Here is a 21050-nt window from a genome sequence, read left to right as displayed (position 1 = left end):
AAGTGAAATAGCCAGTGCAAGTTGGACGGTTTAGTCTTTGTTTACTGTAGATACTATTTGATCAAACCATATGTTATTTAAAATTAACTTTTTTTTCATGTGTTGCAATCCATACCAGTGAGCTGTATAGCATGTGATCAATTCTAATTTATACCTAGCAACAATTACTGTTTTAAACTGTATTATTTATATGTATGCTTGCTGTTTTGTGTACTTTGTTTTTTTTTTAAACGAAAAAAGTTTTACGATATATATATATGTATATATCTTATTTATATATATATATATTTTAAACCGAATAAAGATTTATGATATATGTATATATATATATTTCTGGACGCACTCGACTGCTGTTGAAAACCAAACGGTTTATTTCATCATGGCGACAAAGGGAATCAATCCGGATATTTAAAAACTTGATGCCAACGCGATTCGAGGTAAAATCCTCTTCTTCATGGGCAGCTACATGAAAGTCAACCAGAAAGCTCGCATGCCATTTTATCTTATCCCGCCCCTAGTGGGCGTTGCTTAGTGCAAGTTCAATCCATACCTCCATCTGATGCATGCTGGAATATTTAGTCCAATTTTTGAGCACATTAGACCCTAAGTGGTCTCTGTAGACTTTGTTTACAGCGAGCATTTCATACCCTTAGTAGGGCTCTGGGTGAACCGCTGTGTGATGCCGGCATTTTAAAATATATTTTTTTTTAGAAGGCGGACTGTGTGGGCCTTCTTCATTTATAGCATTTTTTAGGCCCTGGGGACCCTATCCCCCTTTTTATTTAAAAAATGGAGAGAAAAAAAAGGGAAGGGGGCCGTGCGGCCCTCCTCCCGAGGCCAATTTAGGCCCCAGGGACCCCATACCTCGGGGCATGGCCAGACTTGGTTATTTTTAAAAAAACATTTGGGGGTGGGCCGAGTGGCCCCAGGGACCCCATCCCCTGGGGCCGGCCATCTGCTTTTTAAAAAAATTATTATTATAGGGAAGGGAGGCCGCGTGGACCCCCTTCCCTGGGCCACTATTGGCCCCGGGGACCCCATCCCCTGGCTTGGCCATTATTTATTTTTGAGGAGGGGGACCACTGGGCCCCCCTCCCCAGGCCGATTTCGGCCCCAGGGACCCCATCCCCGGGTCCAGGCAATTTTTTCTTTTTTTTTTTTTTAAGGGAGGGAGGCCATGTGGCCCCCCTCCCGGGCCACTTCTGGCCCTGGGGACCCCATCCCCCGGGGCTGGCCCTTTGCGTTGGGGACCTTGGGGGAGCCCTAATGCTCCCACGGTGCCGCTGGCTCCCTGCCTCCTGCGGGAGCCCGCATTGCTTTTGCACAAGGAGAGCTGCTGACATGCAGCTCGCCTTGTGCAAAAGCAATCTGCTTTGGTTTTTGGAAGTGGGAGCAGGTGTCCTGCTCTCGCATGCAAAAACCAAAGCAGAGTTTGCAATGACAGGGCGGGAGCCGCGCATCTTCCGCTCTGTCATTGCAAACACCAATGTCCCAGGGTAGGGCACCCCAGGAGATTGCAGGAGCCAGCCTTGGGAGGTGGCGGTCCCGAGGGCCATCAAGGGCTCCAGGAGGGGGTCCACATGGCCCCCCCTCACTTACTGTTTAAAGCCCGGGGGAGGTGGTGGTCCCCGGTGCTTAGGGGGGCATGCATGGCCCCCTTGCACATTAATAAGGATTGCCACGGGTTGGTGGTGGTGGTCCCCGGGGCAGCGTGGGGGGCAGGAGCCCCCCCAAGCATTTTAAATATAAGCCCCGGGGAGGTGGCGGTCCCCGAGGCTGCGTGGGGGCCCTGCTACATAAATAGGCATTGCCCCCGGGACACTGCTTCGCGCACCCGGAGCAACTACGGCCGAAAATGACAAAAAACTGCTTTTATTGGGAACCCCTAAGCAGGCCTAGGGGGTCAGGGTATTTTTACCCTGCCCCTTTTCTTCTTTTTAATGTTTAACTCACCTTTTTCCTTCTCCTTGTACCGAGGCACAAGATGGCTGCCAACACTTCCTGGTTTGAAGTGTTGGCAGCCAATCAGAGGCAAGCTCGTGCTCGGGAGGCCTCAGCCAATTAGATCTCACAATTCTCAAATATTGATACCTGTAAATCTTTAAATATCTCAAAAACTACTGAATGGAATTACACCATTTAAAAAAAAGTGTGCTTTCTGGACCAAGAGCTATCTCTCTGCCAAATTTGGTGTAATTCCGTTCAGCAGTTCAGGCTGTAGCTGAGCCTAAACTTTCCTATAGAAATTAACATGGAGGACCCCCTTTTTTCTCACCACCCCCTCGACGAATCACCCCGAAACTTTCAAGACAAGAGCTGACCTGAGTGAACAATTAGTTTTGAAAATTTTGTGAAGATTCGTCAAACGGCCCCAAAGTTATTGGCAAATCAAAAAACGCTTTTCCTATGGAAACTAGGTTTTAACTATAGCTCCCTACTGGCGACCGCTGGTAGGTTATTTATATATATAAAAGGGGTACTGGAAACCAGACTTTACCGCAAAAAAACAGCAGGTAACACGTTATTACATGCTAAAAGCTCACACCCGGCCCATCTAATAGCGAGCATCCCCTACGGGTAAATGCTACGCATCGGAAGGGTTTGCAGTAATCCAGCAGATTTAGCAATGGCACAACATTCCAGCAGTTTGAGATTCCTTGAGAGAGGTTATTCTAAAAAAATCATTGAAAGTGCCATCAGCAAATCCATGCAGCATACTAGGGAGAAACTATTGAGCTCCTATGATATCAATCAAAGCGCCCCAATTGAAAGCTCAACTCTCACCCCTGATGTAGAAAAGCACAACACGTTCAGGGTTATCACAGGATTCAGTAAGCAGCATAGAGACATATATAAAATAATCAATCGTAATTGGCCCATAGTACTCAACGACCCTGTCATTGGTGCCTTATTACCTACACGTGCATTGCTTACTTTCAGTAGAGCTCCTTCAATGAGGGACTCTCTGGTTGATACAAATCCTGAAATCATTGAGAGAACATCATGGCTTAAGTCTAATACAGGGTTTTACAAATGCAAAACATGCAAATCTTGTATCCAAGGTGTTAACACTAAAAATTATCAGGATGGTTTCAGTAATAGGGATCACCCGATCACTAAGCTGCTTACATGTAAAACGGAGTTCGCAGTTTATATCCTGACATGCCCTTGTTCACTAAGATATGTGGGAAGCACTAAATTACCAGTGCATAAACGCATCCTTCAACATCTAAGGGCAATTAATAATCAGGACAACACGTACCCAGTGGCCAGACACTTCAGGGAGTCCCACAACTGTGATAGTCGCCAGCTCAGATTCTATGTCATTGATGCTATCAATGCGAGCAGACGAGGGGGCAACAGGGAGGCGAAACTGCGTAAATTGGAAACTCAATATATACTTCGCCTTGATACTAAACATCCGAATGGGCTCAATACAACTGAGGACCTTTACACATGTTTACCTTGAAAATGAGACTTGATTGCATTTGAAACTGAATCTTAGAATTTTTGAATATCTTTATTTATGAATGATTTTCATTGTATGCCCAGCTGTGATCGGATATCTCTTCTATATTTATCTATTGTACTGTAAATTGTAACCTATGATTAATCTAATATTAAGACATCTTTTAAGGGTTCTGTTCCTGAGCAACCATTTATGCTTTTGCTTTAGCTGCAGTGATTTGTTCTCCAACACTATATTGTTACACTTTAACGTTGGATGAAGTACACGATTTTAATCACTTTTTCAATCAATTTTTTATCTCTTTCACCATATGTGTGCACACAACTTTATTTATTTCTATTTATGAAACCATTTTAGCCCTGATACACGTTTTGTGAGACCTATTGATACATGTGACTTATACACAAATGCTTCTGCATAACACAGGCCTCTTCCCTTTAGTTTTAGAGATGAATAAAAATTTATATTTCCGCACATGGTAGCCCCAATATACCCATAATTGGATATTTACACCACAGACAATCGACAATTCAGGCATTTATGCCATTATCATGTTCCATGAATTAAATAACTTTCATTGTCTGGCTCAATTGGGGCCATCGGCATATATTCAATAGGCATTTAAGCCATGATTTTAGGATATGCCTTTACCATGAGGGGTGCTGCTTGTTAACAAAATTTTAAATAGATTATATGTTTTTATTTTAACTTATTTATCTATTTATTGTCTTAATATATATTATCATGTATTATTGCGACAATTTGCACACTCTAAAATTCTTTGTCCTGTCTAATATTAGGATTAAGCCATTCGCGTTTTGTTATTCAACACCAAATGAATGAAGCAGTGTTTTCTTTATTTTTATGAAAACTAAAGTCACATGTTTACTTATGGTGCACTTTGAACTTTGTAACTGGGTTATTTATTGGTCTTTGTAACATACTGACGTTGTCATGTGATCAAGGCTCTACGGAGCCGAAACGTTATGACGACAGCCTCACGAATCAATTAAAATAAGCACTTCATTGAAGGTCCGTGTCAGCGAGTGTTTTTGGAGTTACGGATGTCTACTACGTCTTCCATGCACCAGCGGATGTTGGATATATATATATATATATATATATATATATATATATATATATATATATATATATATATATCATGCTCCGTGGGGTGTCCAACAGTAGAGCAGCACTCGAAACCACAGACCGCTTTTTCCCCATAAAGCATTTATTGGTACGGGCAGTACACACAATCCAGTCCATTAAAAAGCAGCCGACCGCTGCCTGACGTGTTTCGAGATCAACTCTTCCTCAGAGGCAGTAGCGGTCGAGAGAAGGCATGGAGGACAGCAACTTCCTGTTATGCTAGATCGTGGGACCTGATTGGTCCGCTCTGGATGAGCAACATGTTGCAGTCTGGGATATGCAGTCCTCAATATATCCTCTGATGGATGCCCTCTGTATTCAATGCTCTGATCAAGCCCTCAGTGAGTCCTCCATGCCTTCTTTCGACCGCTACTGCCTCTGAGGAAGAGTTGATCTCGAAACGCGTCAGGCAGCGGTCGGCTGCTTTTTAACGGACTGGATTGTGTGTACTGCTCGTACCAATAAAGGCTTTATGGGGAAAAAGCGTTCTGTGGTTTCGAGTGCTGCTGTACTGTTGGACACCCCACGGAGCATGATTTATTTGGCGGCCGTCCTGCCGCCGAGCAAGCACCATCCCAGAAACAGGGGGCCACTGAGCTCGATGATACGGGACTCAATTGTGGAGCACAGATCTTGGATTTAGAGCAGTCGCATATCCCAGGGCTCACTGAGGGCTTTATCAGAGCATTTAATACAGAGGGCATCCATCAGAGGATATATTGAGGACTGCATATCCCAGACTGCAACGTGTTGCTCATCCAGAGCGGACCAATCAGGTCCCACGATCTCGCATAACAGGAAGTTGCAGTCCTCCATGCCTTCTCTCGACCGCTACTGCCTCTGAGGAAGAGTTGATCTCGAAACGCGTCAGGCAGCGGTCGGCTGCTTTTTAACGGACTGGATTGTGTGTACTGCTCGTACCAATAAAGGCTTTATGGGGAAAAAGCGGTCTGTGGTTTCGAGTGCTGCTCTATTGTTGGACACCCCACGGAGCATGATTTATTTGGCGGCCGTCCTGCCGCCGAGCAAGCACCATCCCAGAAACAGGGGGCCACTGAGCTCGATGATACGGGACTCAATTGTGGAGCACAGATCTTGGATTTAGAGCAGTCGCATATCCCAGGGCTCACTGAGGGCTTTATCAGAGCATTTAATACAGAGGGCATCCATCAGAGGATATATTGAGGACTGCATATCCCAGACTGCAACGTGTTGCTCATCCAGAGCGGACCAATCAGGTCCCACGATCTCGCATAACAGGAAGTTGCAGTCCTCCATGCCTTCTCTCGACCGCTACTGCCTCTGAGGAAGAGTTGATCTCGAAACGCGTCAGGCAGCGGTCGGCTGCTTTTTAATGGACTGGATTGTGTGTACTGCTCGTACCAATAAAGGCTTTATGGGGAAAAAGCGGTCTGTGGTTTCGAGTGCTGCTCTACTGTTGGACACCCCACGGAGCATGATTTATTTGGCGGCCGTCCTGCCGCCGAGCAAGCACCATCCCAGAAACAGGGGGCCACTGAGCTCGATGATACGGGACTCAATTGTGGAGCACAGATCTTGGATTTAGAGCAGTCGCATATCCCAGGGCTCACTGAGGGCTTTATCAGAGCATTTAATACAGAGGGCATCCATCAGAGGATATATTGAGGACTGCATATCCCAGACTGCAACGTGTTGCTCATCCAGAGCGGACCAATCAGGTCCCACGATCTCGCATAACAGGAAGTTGCAGTCCTCCATGCCTTCTCTCGACCGCTACTGCCTCTGAGGAAGAGTTGATCTCGAAACGCGTCAGGCAGCGGTCGGCTGCTTTTTAACGGACTGGATTGTGTGTACTGCTCGTACCAATAAAGGCTTTATGGAGAAAAAGCGGTCTGTGGTTTCGAGTGCTGCTCTACTGTTGGACACCCCACGGAGCATGATATATATATATATATATATATATATATATATATATATATATATATATATATATATATATATATATATATATATATATATATATCCAAGTAACGAAGGTGCTCCTGCTGGATTACGGGGACCCTTGGAGGTTGGCATACATTCCGGCGGAGCCAGCCGGCGACAATATCCAATTTAAAAACCACAATAAAGTATGCTCTCAGTAAAGGAAGACGAAACCCTCAGTGAAATGTGCAGGTCAGGTTTAATTCACACAACGCGTTTCGGCACGCAGCCTTGTTCACGTGTGAAAACAAGTGAAACCAACAGTCTTACATCTCATAGTGGTCAAATGAAAATGGACAACAAAATAGGACTAACTCCGCCAACCAGACCTAGACACAGCCGTAATCGGCGGCCATCTTAAGCTGTACACGAACCTAAATAGGTAAACATGTAACCACATTCAAAGTAAGTATAATAAATTTGTAAAATGCAAATTACATTGCAAAAATATACTGCTGTTCTGCAGAACATATACGTTAATACGTTTTCTGCACTCACATCCCATTCCAACATGGTTTCGTGATAATCATCAGCAGGCGGACATGTATACATAGTATTTTTGATTCATGCACTTGCTTTAATATTGTGTCATCACTTAATCACTACTTCGCACCCTCGGATATGGACAGCAGTATATTTTTGCAATGTAATTTGCATTTTAAAAATTTATACAAATGTACCTTGGGATTTACTCAGTAGGAATTATTCTACTTCTTTTCTCTGCCCAGTTCCATGACATTATACTTACTTTGAATGTGGTTACATGTTTACCTATTTAGGTTCGTGTACAGCTTAAGATGGCCGCCGATTACGGCTGTGTCTAGGTCTGGTTGGCGGAGTTAGTCCTATTTTGTTGTCCATTTTCATTTGACCACTATGAGATGTAAGACTGTTGGTTTCACTTGTTTTCACACATGAACAAGGCTGCGTGCCGAAACGCGTTGTGTGAATTAAACCTGACCTGCACATTTCACTGAGGGTTTCGTCTTCCTTTACTGAGAGCATACTTTATTGTGGTTTTTAAATTGGATATATATATATATATACCTCTGTCTTTTATCAAAATCTGTGAGATTACATGTAACAAAATACCTCTGTATAGGCTTTTACACAGTGTAATAATTCATCCTTAAGTCAAGTCTTCTGACTTTATCATAACTTTTCATAATAAATAGATCAGTCCTTCGGCATTGACATTTCTTTTCCTAATGAATCAATCAGGCCTACAGTCTTTATCATTTGTCTGTCACCATAAGCACTTCAGGCATACTGTATTGAGCATAAACGTCAACGCAAGACAATTAGCAGGCATGCAGTAATAATTCACAGATATTAACAAAATTACAGCTGGCAGAAATATATACAGCATATCCTAAGAAAGCCTAACAAGGATTATTACTGTCCAAAACGTCTATGCCTGGAGTTTGTCAGATGGGGTACTCAATATCAAAACCTTGGCTAATATAGACATCTTGGAGATTCAATGAATGAATTAAAACAGTTTAACCACTGTTAAAGGCCGATTGCCATTAAAATATGCTTTTTCATATCAATAACTCAGAGCTACTGCCTTTGTCATTACATTTCAAAGTAAACAGAACCGACCTGTGGCCCCTGGCATACCTTTTATATCAAATGAGAAACTGAGCCTCTCGTCGTTATCATTGGCTTATCATCACAACCAATTTAGGTTTTGGTGTGCTGAGCTTAAGGTTTCCCAAGAGGCAACCACCAGGTACATTCATCAAAATAAAACATGTAGAACATTTCAGTTGACAAAATGATTTGCAACTTCATCTAAAAGGTCCAAAAAGGAATAGCATACTGCAAATCAACCACAATCTTTGTCAAAGAAGGGGTAACCAACATCAAACTCCACACCTATCTCAGTAATCTGTGTGTTTCCATGAAACAAAATACCTCTCTACAGGCATTAAAATAAGTGTAATGAACATCCATCCTTAATGGGCTCTTTCTTTTAAAATTGGCTTTTCTCAATAAGTGAGGCCTACTACCTGTGTTGTAACTTTTACTAATAGATTGATCACACCTATGGCATTGGACTCAACTGTTTGCAAAGAACCAGTCATTCTTGTGGTCCTAATCATTGCATTGTCTTGTTACATAACAGCTCTGGCCTACTGTATTGAACACAAGCTTTCCTACTTGACAAAAAGTGCAAAACAAGCACTATTTCTAAGCAGAAACACACACCTTCTGCCCAATCAAAAGCTTGTATAGAGGAAGATGAACATGTGAGCAGAGACTCAGTCCCTCTTTTAGTACAGCTTCAGAAAGTTCGTCTGATGATCACATGTGATATGATAACAGCTGCGATTTCAAGTCAGACGAAATAATTACCAGAAATATTTTCAATCTGTCAATCAACTCTGATCCTTAATTCCTTAAATATATACTGATATATTTATAGTTGTCTTTCCACTGAACAATGTGTTCATATCTCAGCTATTTCAAACAATTACTCTACACTAACCTGCTAATTCAAACACCACCATCAGTTCAAAACATGGTCTGAAGCCGGTATGTTACAGTTATCTCGTAAATAATTATTAGATTCGTATAAAGTGCAGGTGCTGAAACAGCAAATGTAGTTAGAGCTGAGCAAACGTAACCAATTCATTCGCATCCAGTGGCACAATAGGGCACCATACCGAAAATGCAACAGCATTGTACAGAGTAGTTTTGTTTGATATATTGTGCGTTTTATCAATTTATAGACAACAACCACAGTTCCCATTTAAGCAATAATATATGTAGCATATAATTACATTGATCTGTGCTGTTGTTAAATGCATTGCAAATCAGTTTTTAATAATTAATGCATTCGTTGTATTAACGTTAGACACATTTAGTTTTGCTGTTTCCATAAAACTTTCTGATATTTTACATAAACTCTCATAACTATCATCACGACGCTCAGAATCTAAAACGCATTTCAGTGTACTTAGAAAAGTATGAGTACATGAGTTTGTACTTCACGCTAAGTAAAGAATTGCTATTTAAACGACAGCTTTGTGAAATACAAGATAATATTCAGCTGGCCTTGCACTCTTACCTGTTAATGTCAGATTGCTATAGGTGTTTGAAAACTGTTCTTTTAGAAGAATCAAATGAATCTGAGCAGCCTTCTCCCTTTGTAATTCCAGCATGGTATCAGGATGTTGAGCAATATTGCATCCTTTTTGCTTGTCCAGAGATATGTCACTACGTACAATATCTAGGGGAGAAATAATTACATTTAAAATTCATTTATTTGACCACTCCAGCACTTTTCTTATCAACATTTTGTTCTAACACCATCTTGTAAGAGTTGAAGATTGCTTAAACACAGAAATATGTATAGTCAATAACATTCTATATGTAACCTCCACTGAAAGAGTGCAACAAACTATACTTTTATCAACGTGAATTAGAAAAAAATATGTTTCTCTTTATGCCTCACATTTTTGAGTCCTTCACTTGGATCGTTTGTGTTTTTTAGTAAATTGCAGTAGCCATCATACAGTCTACCACTGTTTAAAATTCTCCTGCCAATAGGTGAAGCCTCAGTAAAAAAGATTCTGCATACATGATCCAATCAGTGTCATTATACCATTCATCAACTCTTAATCATTGTTAAACTGACGTGTTAAAATAGGCAGCTGTCAGAAATAGTGCAATGCAAAGATAACAAACCTTGGCAAAGCCATCAGTCTCGCTTTTATGTTTTTTAGAAGCATTTGGATAAAAGGCGGGGAGGAGATCATGGGGCAAGAGCGGCAGGCAGCCATCTACAGTATATCTGTGTTGTAAAATTCCAAGCTGGCCCTCACATTTAGAAACAATGTGGTGCTCATCTGAAAACAGAAAAAGAATCACGGACTATGGAGTATAGAAGCACTGGACATAGCAACAACAACACCAATATGCTCCCATATGTCAGGTTGAGGGGAAATAATGAATAAACAGGGATTGCTTCGGCATCATTAAATCTCCACACACCTAAAAAAAAATTATAATAACCTAACCTTGTGTAATGTAACCGGCCCTTTTGTAAAGTGCTCCAATATCTCTGGGTTAGTCGAGTTTGAGCTCTAGCGAAATGACCCCAAAAATGTATCTGACATTGTGTAATGTAACTAGCACTCATGTAAAGCACTTCAACACCTTCGGGTCGCTCGAGTTCACATTATATAATAAAAAATGTCTCATAGTTCCTGGGGCGCTGCCGTGAATGTGCTTTCAAATTAGAGCACTGAGAGGAGAATGGCGACAGGAAGAGACAGCGGGGCGGAAATACAGTGACATGGGAGGAGGTGTAAGGGGTGAATGCTGCTCCCATTTGCCAGGTAGAGGGGAACTAATGAATGAACAGGGGCGGCATCAGCATCACTTAATTAATATCAGCCCACCTAAAAGCAAACAAGTTATCTTGACCTTGTGTAATGTAACTGGCACTTTTGTTAGGCACTTCAATTCCTTTGGGTCAGTCAAGTGTGCGTTCTATAAAAATGCCCCCAAAACTTAATCTGACATTGTGTAATGTAAATTGCACTCACGCACAGAGCTCCAACACCTTCGAGTTGTTCGAGTTCATATCATATAATATAAAATGCCTCACAGTCCCTGGGGAGCTGCCGTAAATGTGTTTTAAAATTTGAGCTCTGAGATGAGGAGGAGGACAACAGGAAGAGGCAGCGTGGCAGGCATGCAGCGACATGGGAGGAGGTGAGATTGACAAATACTGCTCCCATTTGTCAGGAAGAGGGGAAATAATGCTTAAATAGGGGTGGAGTCAGCATCACTTAATCTCCACTCTCCTAAAAACAAAACAATTACCCTAGCATTGCATAATGTAACTGGCGCTTTTTTAAAGCACTTCAATATCGTTGGGTCAGTCGAGTACGCGCCTTACCCACAAAAATTCATCTGGTATTGTGTAATGTTACTAGTGCTCATGTAAAGTGCTCCAACACTTTTGGGTTGCTCGAGTTCACATTAAATAAACAAGTCTCAGAGAAAATGTGATGGGAATTGCCCAAGCCTTACCCTTAACTGTGCTGCAATGTTGGACTGCTGAACTTACAGTAACCGAGGCTTGCTAAAGCACCAAGCAGTGAAGCAAAAGGGGTTTAAGGGAAATTCTTGCACTTTGAAGTAAGAGAACATTAAAGAGGCTATTTAGAAAACAGTGTCTAAAGTGTCTGACCTTTCATCTTGGTATTTGAATGAGGAGATTAAGTGACGAAGGCTGAAGCTGAACCACCGAAGACAGGCAAACAGTGGCACGAGGAGGAATCAAAGAAAAAAATAGTACCCCAAATTAACATATAAACACAGAAGAGTAATGTTAACAGTAATTGGACGTGGTCTGTTGGAGGAAACCAAACACAAAACGGAGGGATAAAGAGCAGGGATTAATCACTAGCAAGCAAGCAATTTTGTACGACAATTGTAGGGACGAATAAAAAGGAAATGGGCAGCATGCGCTGCCTATGCTTGACCTAAAAAGGAAGGGGATAGCTGAATCTTGACTGCTATCCAGGGCCACTGGAATAAATCAAAGCAGTTGACTAAATTTTACAGCGAGAAAAGACAAATTATGTGTCATATTTAACCACAGTCTGTGACAGTATTATTTAACTCTTTTGATGTTTTCACATATGTCCTGTCTGGGCAAAATGTGCATCACATTAGTACCACTTTACCACCTGAATAGATCAACCAGCAACTGAAAGGTGGCAGTTAAACTTTGCAAAGGGTCTGCCACTGCATGGCATCAGGAATGGAGCATTTTATAGAAAATTTAAACCATTGGAGCTACAAACAATTTTTGCTGTTGAAGTCTACACATTATGCATCAGATAGCTGATTTGTTGCAAGTGAAGTAAAACCATAATTACGTGGAAAATGATGTAGCAGCGGAAGAACATAACTGTAGTAGGCCTCCTCATATTAAATATTATACACTCGCAATTGTAAATAGTACTGGGAAATTCATGGACAGGTCAAAGCCCAACCAACCAACTGGATAAATAATATGCAAAATACATATTGTACACCAATTACCAGGTCCTGAGGCAGTTTACATTTTGTGTTTGTATGAATGTATGTAGAGTGTTCATGTTCACACAAAAGAGTATTTCAGCGAAGTGTTAGCATTCGAAAACTGAGGTGGAGATGGGATGAATTATGTAACTGACACATTTCTTAAAGTTTTTGCTAAAGACCAAGTCAGTTGTCCCGTTTCCTTCTATATTATCCTTTTGTTTTTTATAGACAGAACAATATTATGGTCCCTTAAACCATACACAGTGTGCATCCTGAACTATTTTAAGCTGCTCTCAAATGTGGCAATCACAGAATGGGGGAAATAGTGGAGAAAAGTGATTTCCTATGTTAACACTGCTTGGTCAAGTAGATTTCCTGATCAGACATTTTACAATTGGTATCCTGGATGGAAACTGCATTTTACCCCCTCCTGTCCTGCTGAAAATGTTATTAGAGACCCAAGAGGCAAGTCAGTTGTCTTATGCTTCCTATACAAGACCCTAACTGTTGTCATACATAGAACAGCATTATTATCTATGAAACCATATACAAGTGATGGTTTGTACAGTGTACATCATTAACTAAATTTATTTCAAGTTGCACTCAAATGTGAGGATCACTCACAAGGAAGCAGAGTGAGAAAAAGGAATTGCCCTGGGTCACACAGTTTGGTCAAGCTGGGAAGTTGTGATTGAAACCAGGGTCTCTGGGCCAGGACCCTGCTCCTAGTTTGTCCTGGGTCCAACAAAAGCTTGTGAATGGCCAGGGCATGTTCTGCAACTGCATTGAAATTATCCTTTATTTTTTATGGGATTTGGAAACAGACTGGAAGCAACCCTCTTCATAAAACAGCTGCACCTTGGCCAGAAACAGCATAATCATCCTTCCTTCGGAATACAGGTACAGCTAGGCTAGCGTCAGCATAAGCAGGTAGAAATAGGTCAACAACAGGGCAAGCTTTAGTTTCTCAATGAATAGGGATATCATGGTAATAGCAAAGCAAGCTTCCCTCTCTCACAGGAGGCAATAAGTGCAGTCTTTCATTTCTTCAGAAAAGATAGAACATCGCAAAGTCATACAAACTTTCATCTCTGACAGATCATGAATGGGTAAGGCATGATTGACATGTAGGTTCCAGACAGATGTCTGGAACAGGTGCTTAGATCACTGAGCGGAATATGTAGGTGGTTGAGTAAGTGAATATTCATTTTCTGATATCACTCTCACTTAGGTGCTATTTCACATCAGCACCCTGAAAATACTGCAGAGCCACGGAGAGGGAGATACCAGAAGAAGGGACAGACCCTGGAACAAATATTGAAGAGAGAAGATGTGGCCTAACAGCCCGAGTCTACAGCTTTGAACTTTGAACTGGGAAACCAAGTTTCAGTTCAGGCAACAGCTCACATACTGTCATTCTGGGCAAATTGCCTAAACTCTCATGAATATAAAAACATGAATCAGACCTTGTGCAATGTAACAAGTGGTCATGTAAAGTGCTCCAGTGCCCTTAGGCAGAGATCATGCTATTTAAAACTGCAAAAAAAAGAGATACACATCCTGGAAGAATAGTGTAAAGGATAGATCCATGGCAACAAGTGCATTCTATGGCAAGAGTTTAAGAGACTGTCTTATCTGGAAATCCCAGCGAAAAGGACAGAACCATAGGTGGAAAGACCAAGAGAAAGAATGGACAAAATTACAGAAGCCACTCAGACCCAAAGCACTTTGTTATTGTGGGGTAACATGTGCTCCTGCATCCACACAAGATCTGTGGCTACTGCACGAAGCTAGCTACAGGAAAGCGATTGCAAAGAACGCAGGCATCCTGATTCTGCATGCCCCCTCCAGAGTACCGACTACAAGGCTTGTGACCCTGGAAAGTGCCGAAAATGCTGCTGTGGTACCAAGCCCCTTGCTGCAAATCTTTTTTTTAATGAAAAATGGTTCTTGAGTAGACCTGCCACTGTAAGGGCAAACAAATTTGCTATAGCAGCAAGTCCCAACTAAGGGCAGTAGAATCCTGGTAAAGAAGCCAGTCCAGCCCACGTGTTCCCACGTGCTAGATACAAGTGGACTTGAAGAGGACTAGAGGGCTCTGTGGGGAGAACTGGTTGCGATGCTGAGTAGCAGAACTGCTCAGAGCCACCAGGCGCTGGAGCAGCAGAGCTGCTGGGAAAGGAAGAGGTGGAAAAGGAGAGTTATCTTCCTGAGAAACGATGCCCTGGGCTCCAAATTGCTGCTATGCATGTGTGCTTCAATCAAATGCTTAAAGGCAAATGTGATAGAAATGAACAAAGAAGAAAAAGTTCACTAATGTCGACAAAGGTACAATACACTTACCAATCAAAGTACCATGGTGAAATCTATAAGCTCTAAGGACAGGGCTTTAGTTATGTTCTATCAAGTACTCAGTACCTGTCCTTCTATTAAGGGGCAGACTGGGAACCAAAACCAGCCCTGGCAAACAGCCGGCTCCCCTGGCGGGGAAGGGGGTTGCGGTTGACCTGTTTGCTAGGGCGGTTTCAGCCGATTTTATTACAGGGTGCCGATATTTCCGGCCCCCGGTAACAAAAACAGCCCCCCAGAGGCTAACCAGTGTAAAGCATGTGCGCTCAACCCCTCAAGCATAGTAAAATTGGCTTACACCTCATTTGCGGTAAACAGTCCTTACTATGAATCTGTCACCCCGCATGCAATTACAACACGGTCGTTACAACGACCGCATTGTAACAACGCATACCATTACCCCGTAAGGCATAACAACGACTTGCGGAGGGGGGAGAAGGTGTTGGATTTAAAATCCAACACCTTCCCTACTGTCCGCACAGACTGGAGTTGGAATAGTAAATTATACTATTCCAACATCCAGCGCCCTCCTCCGCAAGTCATTGTTATAACTTGCAGGGTAATTGTATGCGTTATTACAACACGGTTGTCGTAACGACCGCGTTGTAATCACATGCGGAGTGACGGCATGCGTAATAAGGAGGCATATTCCTCATTTGCTCATTTAATTTACTTGTACATCCCAAGTAAAATGCTGCTACCTGTATCCAAGGCCTGTAAATTAAATGCTACAAGTGGTTAATTACGGCCAAACATGTTAGAACCACGTGCATATCATGGAATAGAATGCCGTTGAGGATCGGCATACAAAACATTGTATATGAAGTGAGGCACTCCAAACAATCAGCGTGCTGCGAGTCTACGGTTTGTCTGCCAATCTCGACAGCATTCAATTTCATGATATGCATGTGGTTCTAACATGTTTGGGCGTAATTAATTTTACACCGAGAGCCTTACATCATAAATTATGCAATTGGCTTTCGATTATTACTCAGCATATTCACTTTTGACATCTTTCTTGAAGGGTCCTATCTCTACATAAGAATATTGTTGTCCTAAAGATGGTCTTATAGACACATAGCACAAGAAGACCAAAACGTCGACGAACATAACCAATTTTGTCCAGAACAACGTTGTCTGTTATTCTTTGCCTAATATATAGGAAGAATTCTGTGTATATAACAGATTTTGTTAATGGCTATTATACTAGAGTAACCAGTAGATGTCTCTTTGGAAGACTATCAACCTCTGTTACTCTTGTTTTTGTAGTATACTGTACAGACCCCCCAGGATTTTGAAGCTTTTGGTGGCAAGTGTTGTGGACAAAAAACGCAAAATGTGCAGTATTTTTGCGGAGGGCATAATATGTGCCTGCCACGAAAATACTGCAGACTTGTTCTTTCTACCCCTTACGGCCCCCCCACATAAAACCACAACACCACAACATCTTTGTACAGCTGTGGATCCATTGTCTCCACTTCCACACCCTCTTCAATACGCAATCCTCACTTTTCACTGTTATTGACTTCGCAATTCCTTTACACGCACCAATCCCATCCTTGCACAATAGTCGGTGACACCGGGAGACATGACAATTTCGGACACCACTCTTCCACCACTCTTCCACCTCTCTATAATCTTCCCCCCCTTCCTCTCTTTTTTCTCCCCCTTCCTCCTCTCGTCACATAAAACATAGATTACAAAATGCTCAGCAAAGTATTAGCTGTCTGTATTCTGGGAGCACTTCCTCAAATAGAGCACACAGACCAAAATGGTTTTATCTCCACCAGAAATACATCCTTAAACAGCCGGTGTTTCTTCCGAATCATGGAAGTGCCACAAAGACGAGGGCCCCAAGAACACTCCTGTGCTGGATTTGCAAAAGGCATTTAATCCTTTAAATGAGATTACCTTTTTGCGTCCTGTCGCTCTTCAGCCTTGGTGAGTGCATTGTCTGCCTGATTTCATATTATATACAAACAACACAAGACAAGTTAAATTTGGGGGACTCCTTTACTTATTCATCCCAGTGGGTACGGCCACACAGCAGAATTGCCCTCTCCGATTTGTATGGCCTGATTGAATCTGTTATGAATTAGATCATTCGATCAATGATGTTAACTTCATGGAAATTGCAGCAATCTCGCAGTAATCTTGTAGGATTGTCTGGTATTAAGGCACTGGATGTCATCTTCGATAAGGGACTAGTTCAACATCATAAGCGGAGGCACCATAAGGAAGTGTTCCAACAGCGGCAGCATAGTGCTTGACATTCTCTAAATCCCAGAATTTTGGATCTTTATGTGTCTTGAAGACTTCTCTGAAATCAACACAGCATTCATCATGCAAATTTTGCAGATATCTTCCTTGGATCGTAATCCAGACCTTTGACATTGTGTATAGAATACAATTTTTTTCTGAACTTGGGCAAATATTGAGATCCCTGGCTGGGATTTAAAAGGAAACCTTTTTCCCATACTAACTGTAATCGTATATTGGAATTTTCACTGCATCACATCGTTTCCAAATTTGTGACAGTCAACAAAAGATTACGGAATAGTTCCTGAAAAACGTGATACGCGTATATCGTGTTTAGTTTCTATCAATCATTACTGACAAATTAATTTATTGTTAAAAATATTTGATAAGTTCAATTTCAGCTTTTGGAGTTTTAAGCACTTCAAGTTAGAGGCTTCTAGAGTTTGTGCAGATAATTTATGTTTAGTATAAACTACAGTCAAATGGGGGTACAATTTTAAAACATTTAAATTAGCCACTCACTTGTCATTTTGAATTCTCTCTGAAAGAATTACAAATTATCAAAAGTCCTATTTGGCTATTTAGGGAAGAAAGCCTACTTCAGATAGCATCAATGATATAATTCTCTTCACAAAATAACTGAGAATAGTAATTTAATGCATTGTGATGCTTATTTTTATTATTGTTTTAGTGAGAACACAGACATATAGGATTTGTTCAGATTGACTACTTGTGGAATAGAGAACAAGCAATCAATAAAGGCGGCACATTACTTCTCACTCTTATCCCATCATCTTTCACCCTTTTGTGTGTTGATGTTTAATACATATTTGTGAACATGTTTAGACAAAAGAGGGTGGGTGAAAGAATTGTGTTCTAGCAGGACCCAGCACTGCCAAGATCAAGTCAAGATAGTGCAAATTCTGTGGCAGCTGATTTTTTACCAAGAGTAAGCGACAGGAAAATTCACCACTTATTTCAAACACACAAGTGCCATAACTCACAGCACGAGCCATTTTGTTACCCTGATAACTGTTTCTATGTTCTTATGCTGTTGTAAAATTGGTGTTTTGACCATGGTTTACATGCCGAGTTTTGGAATGTGCTATGTATGTTTTGAGAACTATAATTGGTGAATGCCAGGGGTTTTAAGTGTTGGAGCCACAACTATAACTAAGTTTTTAACTGTATTTTTTTCAATAATTGTCATTATTTTTCCATGGTGAACTAAATGCCCAACGCGCTGCTGCCCATGGCCTTCGACGGTGTTCAGTGTGTCCTGGTCTTGCTGCATGCACATAACCTCTGCTGCCTTTAGCGGTGCACAGCAGGGTTTGGGCTTGGCCTGCCCAAACCCCTGCTGTACACGTTTTTTGGCTGTGTGTCAAAAAGAAATATTTCTTTAAGGTTTATTATTTAGTTAATGTACTGCTAATATTTAATCGATTAATACAAATGTTGTATTATTATGTTTAAATTAACAACAGAAGAATAAGAATAAATAGTGATTTTAATGTATTTAAAAAAAATATTTATTTAACCATTTAGGTTTTAGCAGTGGATTGTTGAGTTTGTAGGGAAATAGGGTGGGAAGTTAAATAATGTATATTTTTAAATTAATTCAAAGGTAATATTATCATGAACTATGCCAAAGTAATTAATTATTATAGATGTTAATTACGTTTTAAATGAGTGAACTATTAATGGTTGAGAAGTGTATTGAATAATTATTTTTCTAAAATATATTATTGTTTTTAATTGTATTTGTTTATTTAAGTAGTAATTTAATGTTATAATTGTTTTTTGAGATGTGATTTTTTTATTAAGATGTTTTTCCATATTAGGAAGGGAATTAAATTTCATATAAAAGTATTTCATTTTTTTACATGTTTGAGATTTTTCAAATAAAGGTGTGTTTTAAAAAAAATATTATGTTGTATTTATTTTTTTAATTTAACTATGTATTATTCATCTTTTGCTTCATATTTAAATGTGTTGTAAAAATTGATTATGTTTTGGAGTGATGTATGTAAGCTGATTCAAGTCCAACACTGCTGCTACTGTTGCTTACATTGGAGTGGGAATAATGTTCAACACCTTCCCAGCTGTTTATATTAGAGTGGGAATAGTTACACTAAACCCTCTGAAATGTAACACATTCTTTAATATTGCTTAGAGTACAGAGGGTATAGTAGATTTAACCTCTCCAAAGTCCAACTCTTTCCCTGCTGCTCCTTAGATGGGTGTGGGGATGCAAAATGTAATTTGAGAAATGTGTAATAATTTTCAGATTTTTGTTTAAATTGTATTTAAATTAATTACTGTGGCTACTATTGTTTGTTTTAAATTGTTGTTTTTTTGTGTATAATATTATATAAATAATGTTATATAAAAAATATATATATATATGTTACCAAGGTCATTTATTTTAAAATTATCTCTTACTGACTTCATATTATTAAAACATTACTCACAATTTAATAAATAAAACAATATTTTTGCTTTTTTTAACAACTTTCTCTTTCATATTATTCTGGGCACAATATGTTTGTAATTCACATCATAATTATAGAAACACGATATTCTGGTAAATGATAATTTGAACACATATTCATAACAGTTGATATTGTTGTTCACAATATTCTGTCATACACTGTCCCTCATTGCAACATCATAAGTGTGACTGGTATGCCCAGACGTGGGTGACTTGCTCACTGTGGACTATGAAGATGGCACACAGATCGTGCTGAAACATTAAGATACACCCTGCTTATCACCCACATCTTGCCTCACCACCATCCTTGACTGCATGACCAGAATGCATCTGAAACCGAATGCTGGAAAGACAAAGACAAAGCTTATCACCGGTGGATCACACAAGAGGAATGTTCTGTTTGTGGGCTTCCCTTGCTGTATCCAGTTGGCCAACACTCTTGTGTATTACCATTTAGGCGAGCTTACATCCAGTCTACCAAGTTACACCCTAACATCTGCTATAATGGGTAGAGCAGCTTTGACCAAAATGACTGTCTTTCATGGTCTCCTATATTATTTTTCAAATATCACTGCTCCTTAAACGTTTTAGGGAGATAATCATCCTGTCCTCTGATATAATATAATGGCCTGACATGAAGAGTGTCTTTTGAAAAATAGATGCTACCCATGGAAGAGTGTGATTGAGGAATTCCAGATTTAGAATATTATTATTTAGCTACACAAAATGCAGAGGGTTGCAAGACTGTTGGGGGAGCCAAGAACAACTGAGATCAAATTTATAGGAAGACCCTTAGCACCAATTTATGTGGCTACTTCCATTGGAGGAGGAATGTTAATTAAGAGCAAATATTAATAATCTGGCGGAGGAGAAAGGCCACCTAAAATATCATTAAATAAGTTCAGCCAAACTGGAACAACCTGGTCCCTTAATAGGGAGTAGACCTCAATTGGAATCGGGTCTGGGCCCGGGGGCTTTCCCCTCTTAGCTCTATCTAGTACCGCCAGAACCTCACTTCCATTTATTTTTGACTTTAGGAATTTTTGGCTATCCTCTGATAACTTCAGGAGTTGTTTCTCTATAAGCCAACAATCAATGTGTTCTTCCACTGTGGAGGAGTCTTCTTGAAATAACTCTTGGAAGAACTGCACAAAAGCCTGTTCTAGCTTATCTTTATCCTCGGTGATATGTGCATGTAATTTGATCCTACTGATGTAGGTATAAGATCTATCAATTCGGCTCTTTATTGCCAAAAATTTACCGCAATTCTCCCCCTGCTCAAAATCGGTCATCTTGCTCGCTTCCCATTTTTGA

The 21050-nt window shown here is 40.6% G+C and overlaps 1 protein-coding gene across 2 annotated transcripts in view; it reads right to left on the bottom strand.

The window, feature by feature from the left end:
* HPSE2 (heparanase 2 (inactive)) overlaps positions 1 to 21050 on the bottom strand; it is a 1995135-nt gene that overhangs the window by 1591386 nt on the left and 382699 nt on the right. For both annotated transcript variants that reach the window (XM_085615005.1, XM_085615004.1), the window contains exon 3: positions 9660 to 9821. In XM_085615005.1, the coding sequence (XP_085471131.1) occupies positions 9660 to 9821 (162 nt within the window). The remainder of the gene's footprint in view (positions 1 to 9659; positions 9822 to 21050) is intronic.

Source organism: Triturus cristatus, chromosome 1_2, assembly GCF_964204655.1.
Source record: "Triturus cristatus chromosome 1_2, aTriCri1.1, whole genome shotgun sequence".
In the NCBI taxonomy this organism is placed as follows: Eukaryota; Metazoa; Chordata; class Amphibia; order Caudata; family Salamandridae; genus Triturus; species Triturus cristatus.
Note: the sequence above shows the minus strand (reverse complement) of the source record. Positions and strands in the feature narration are given on the sequence as shown.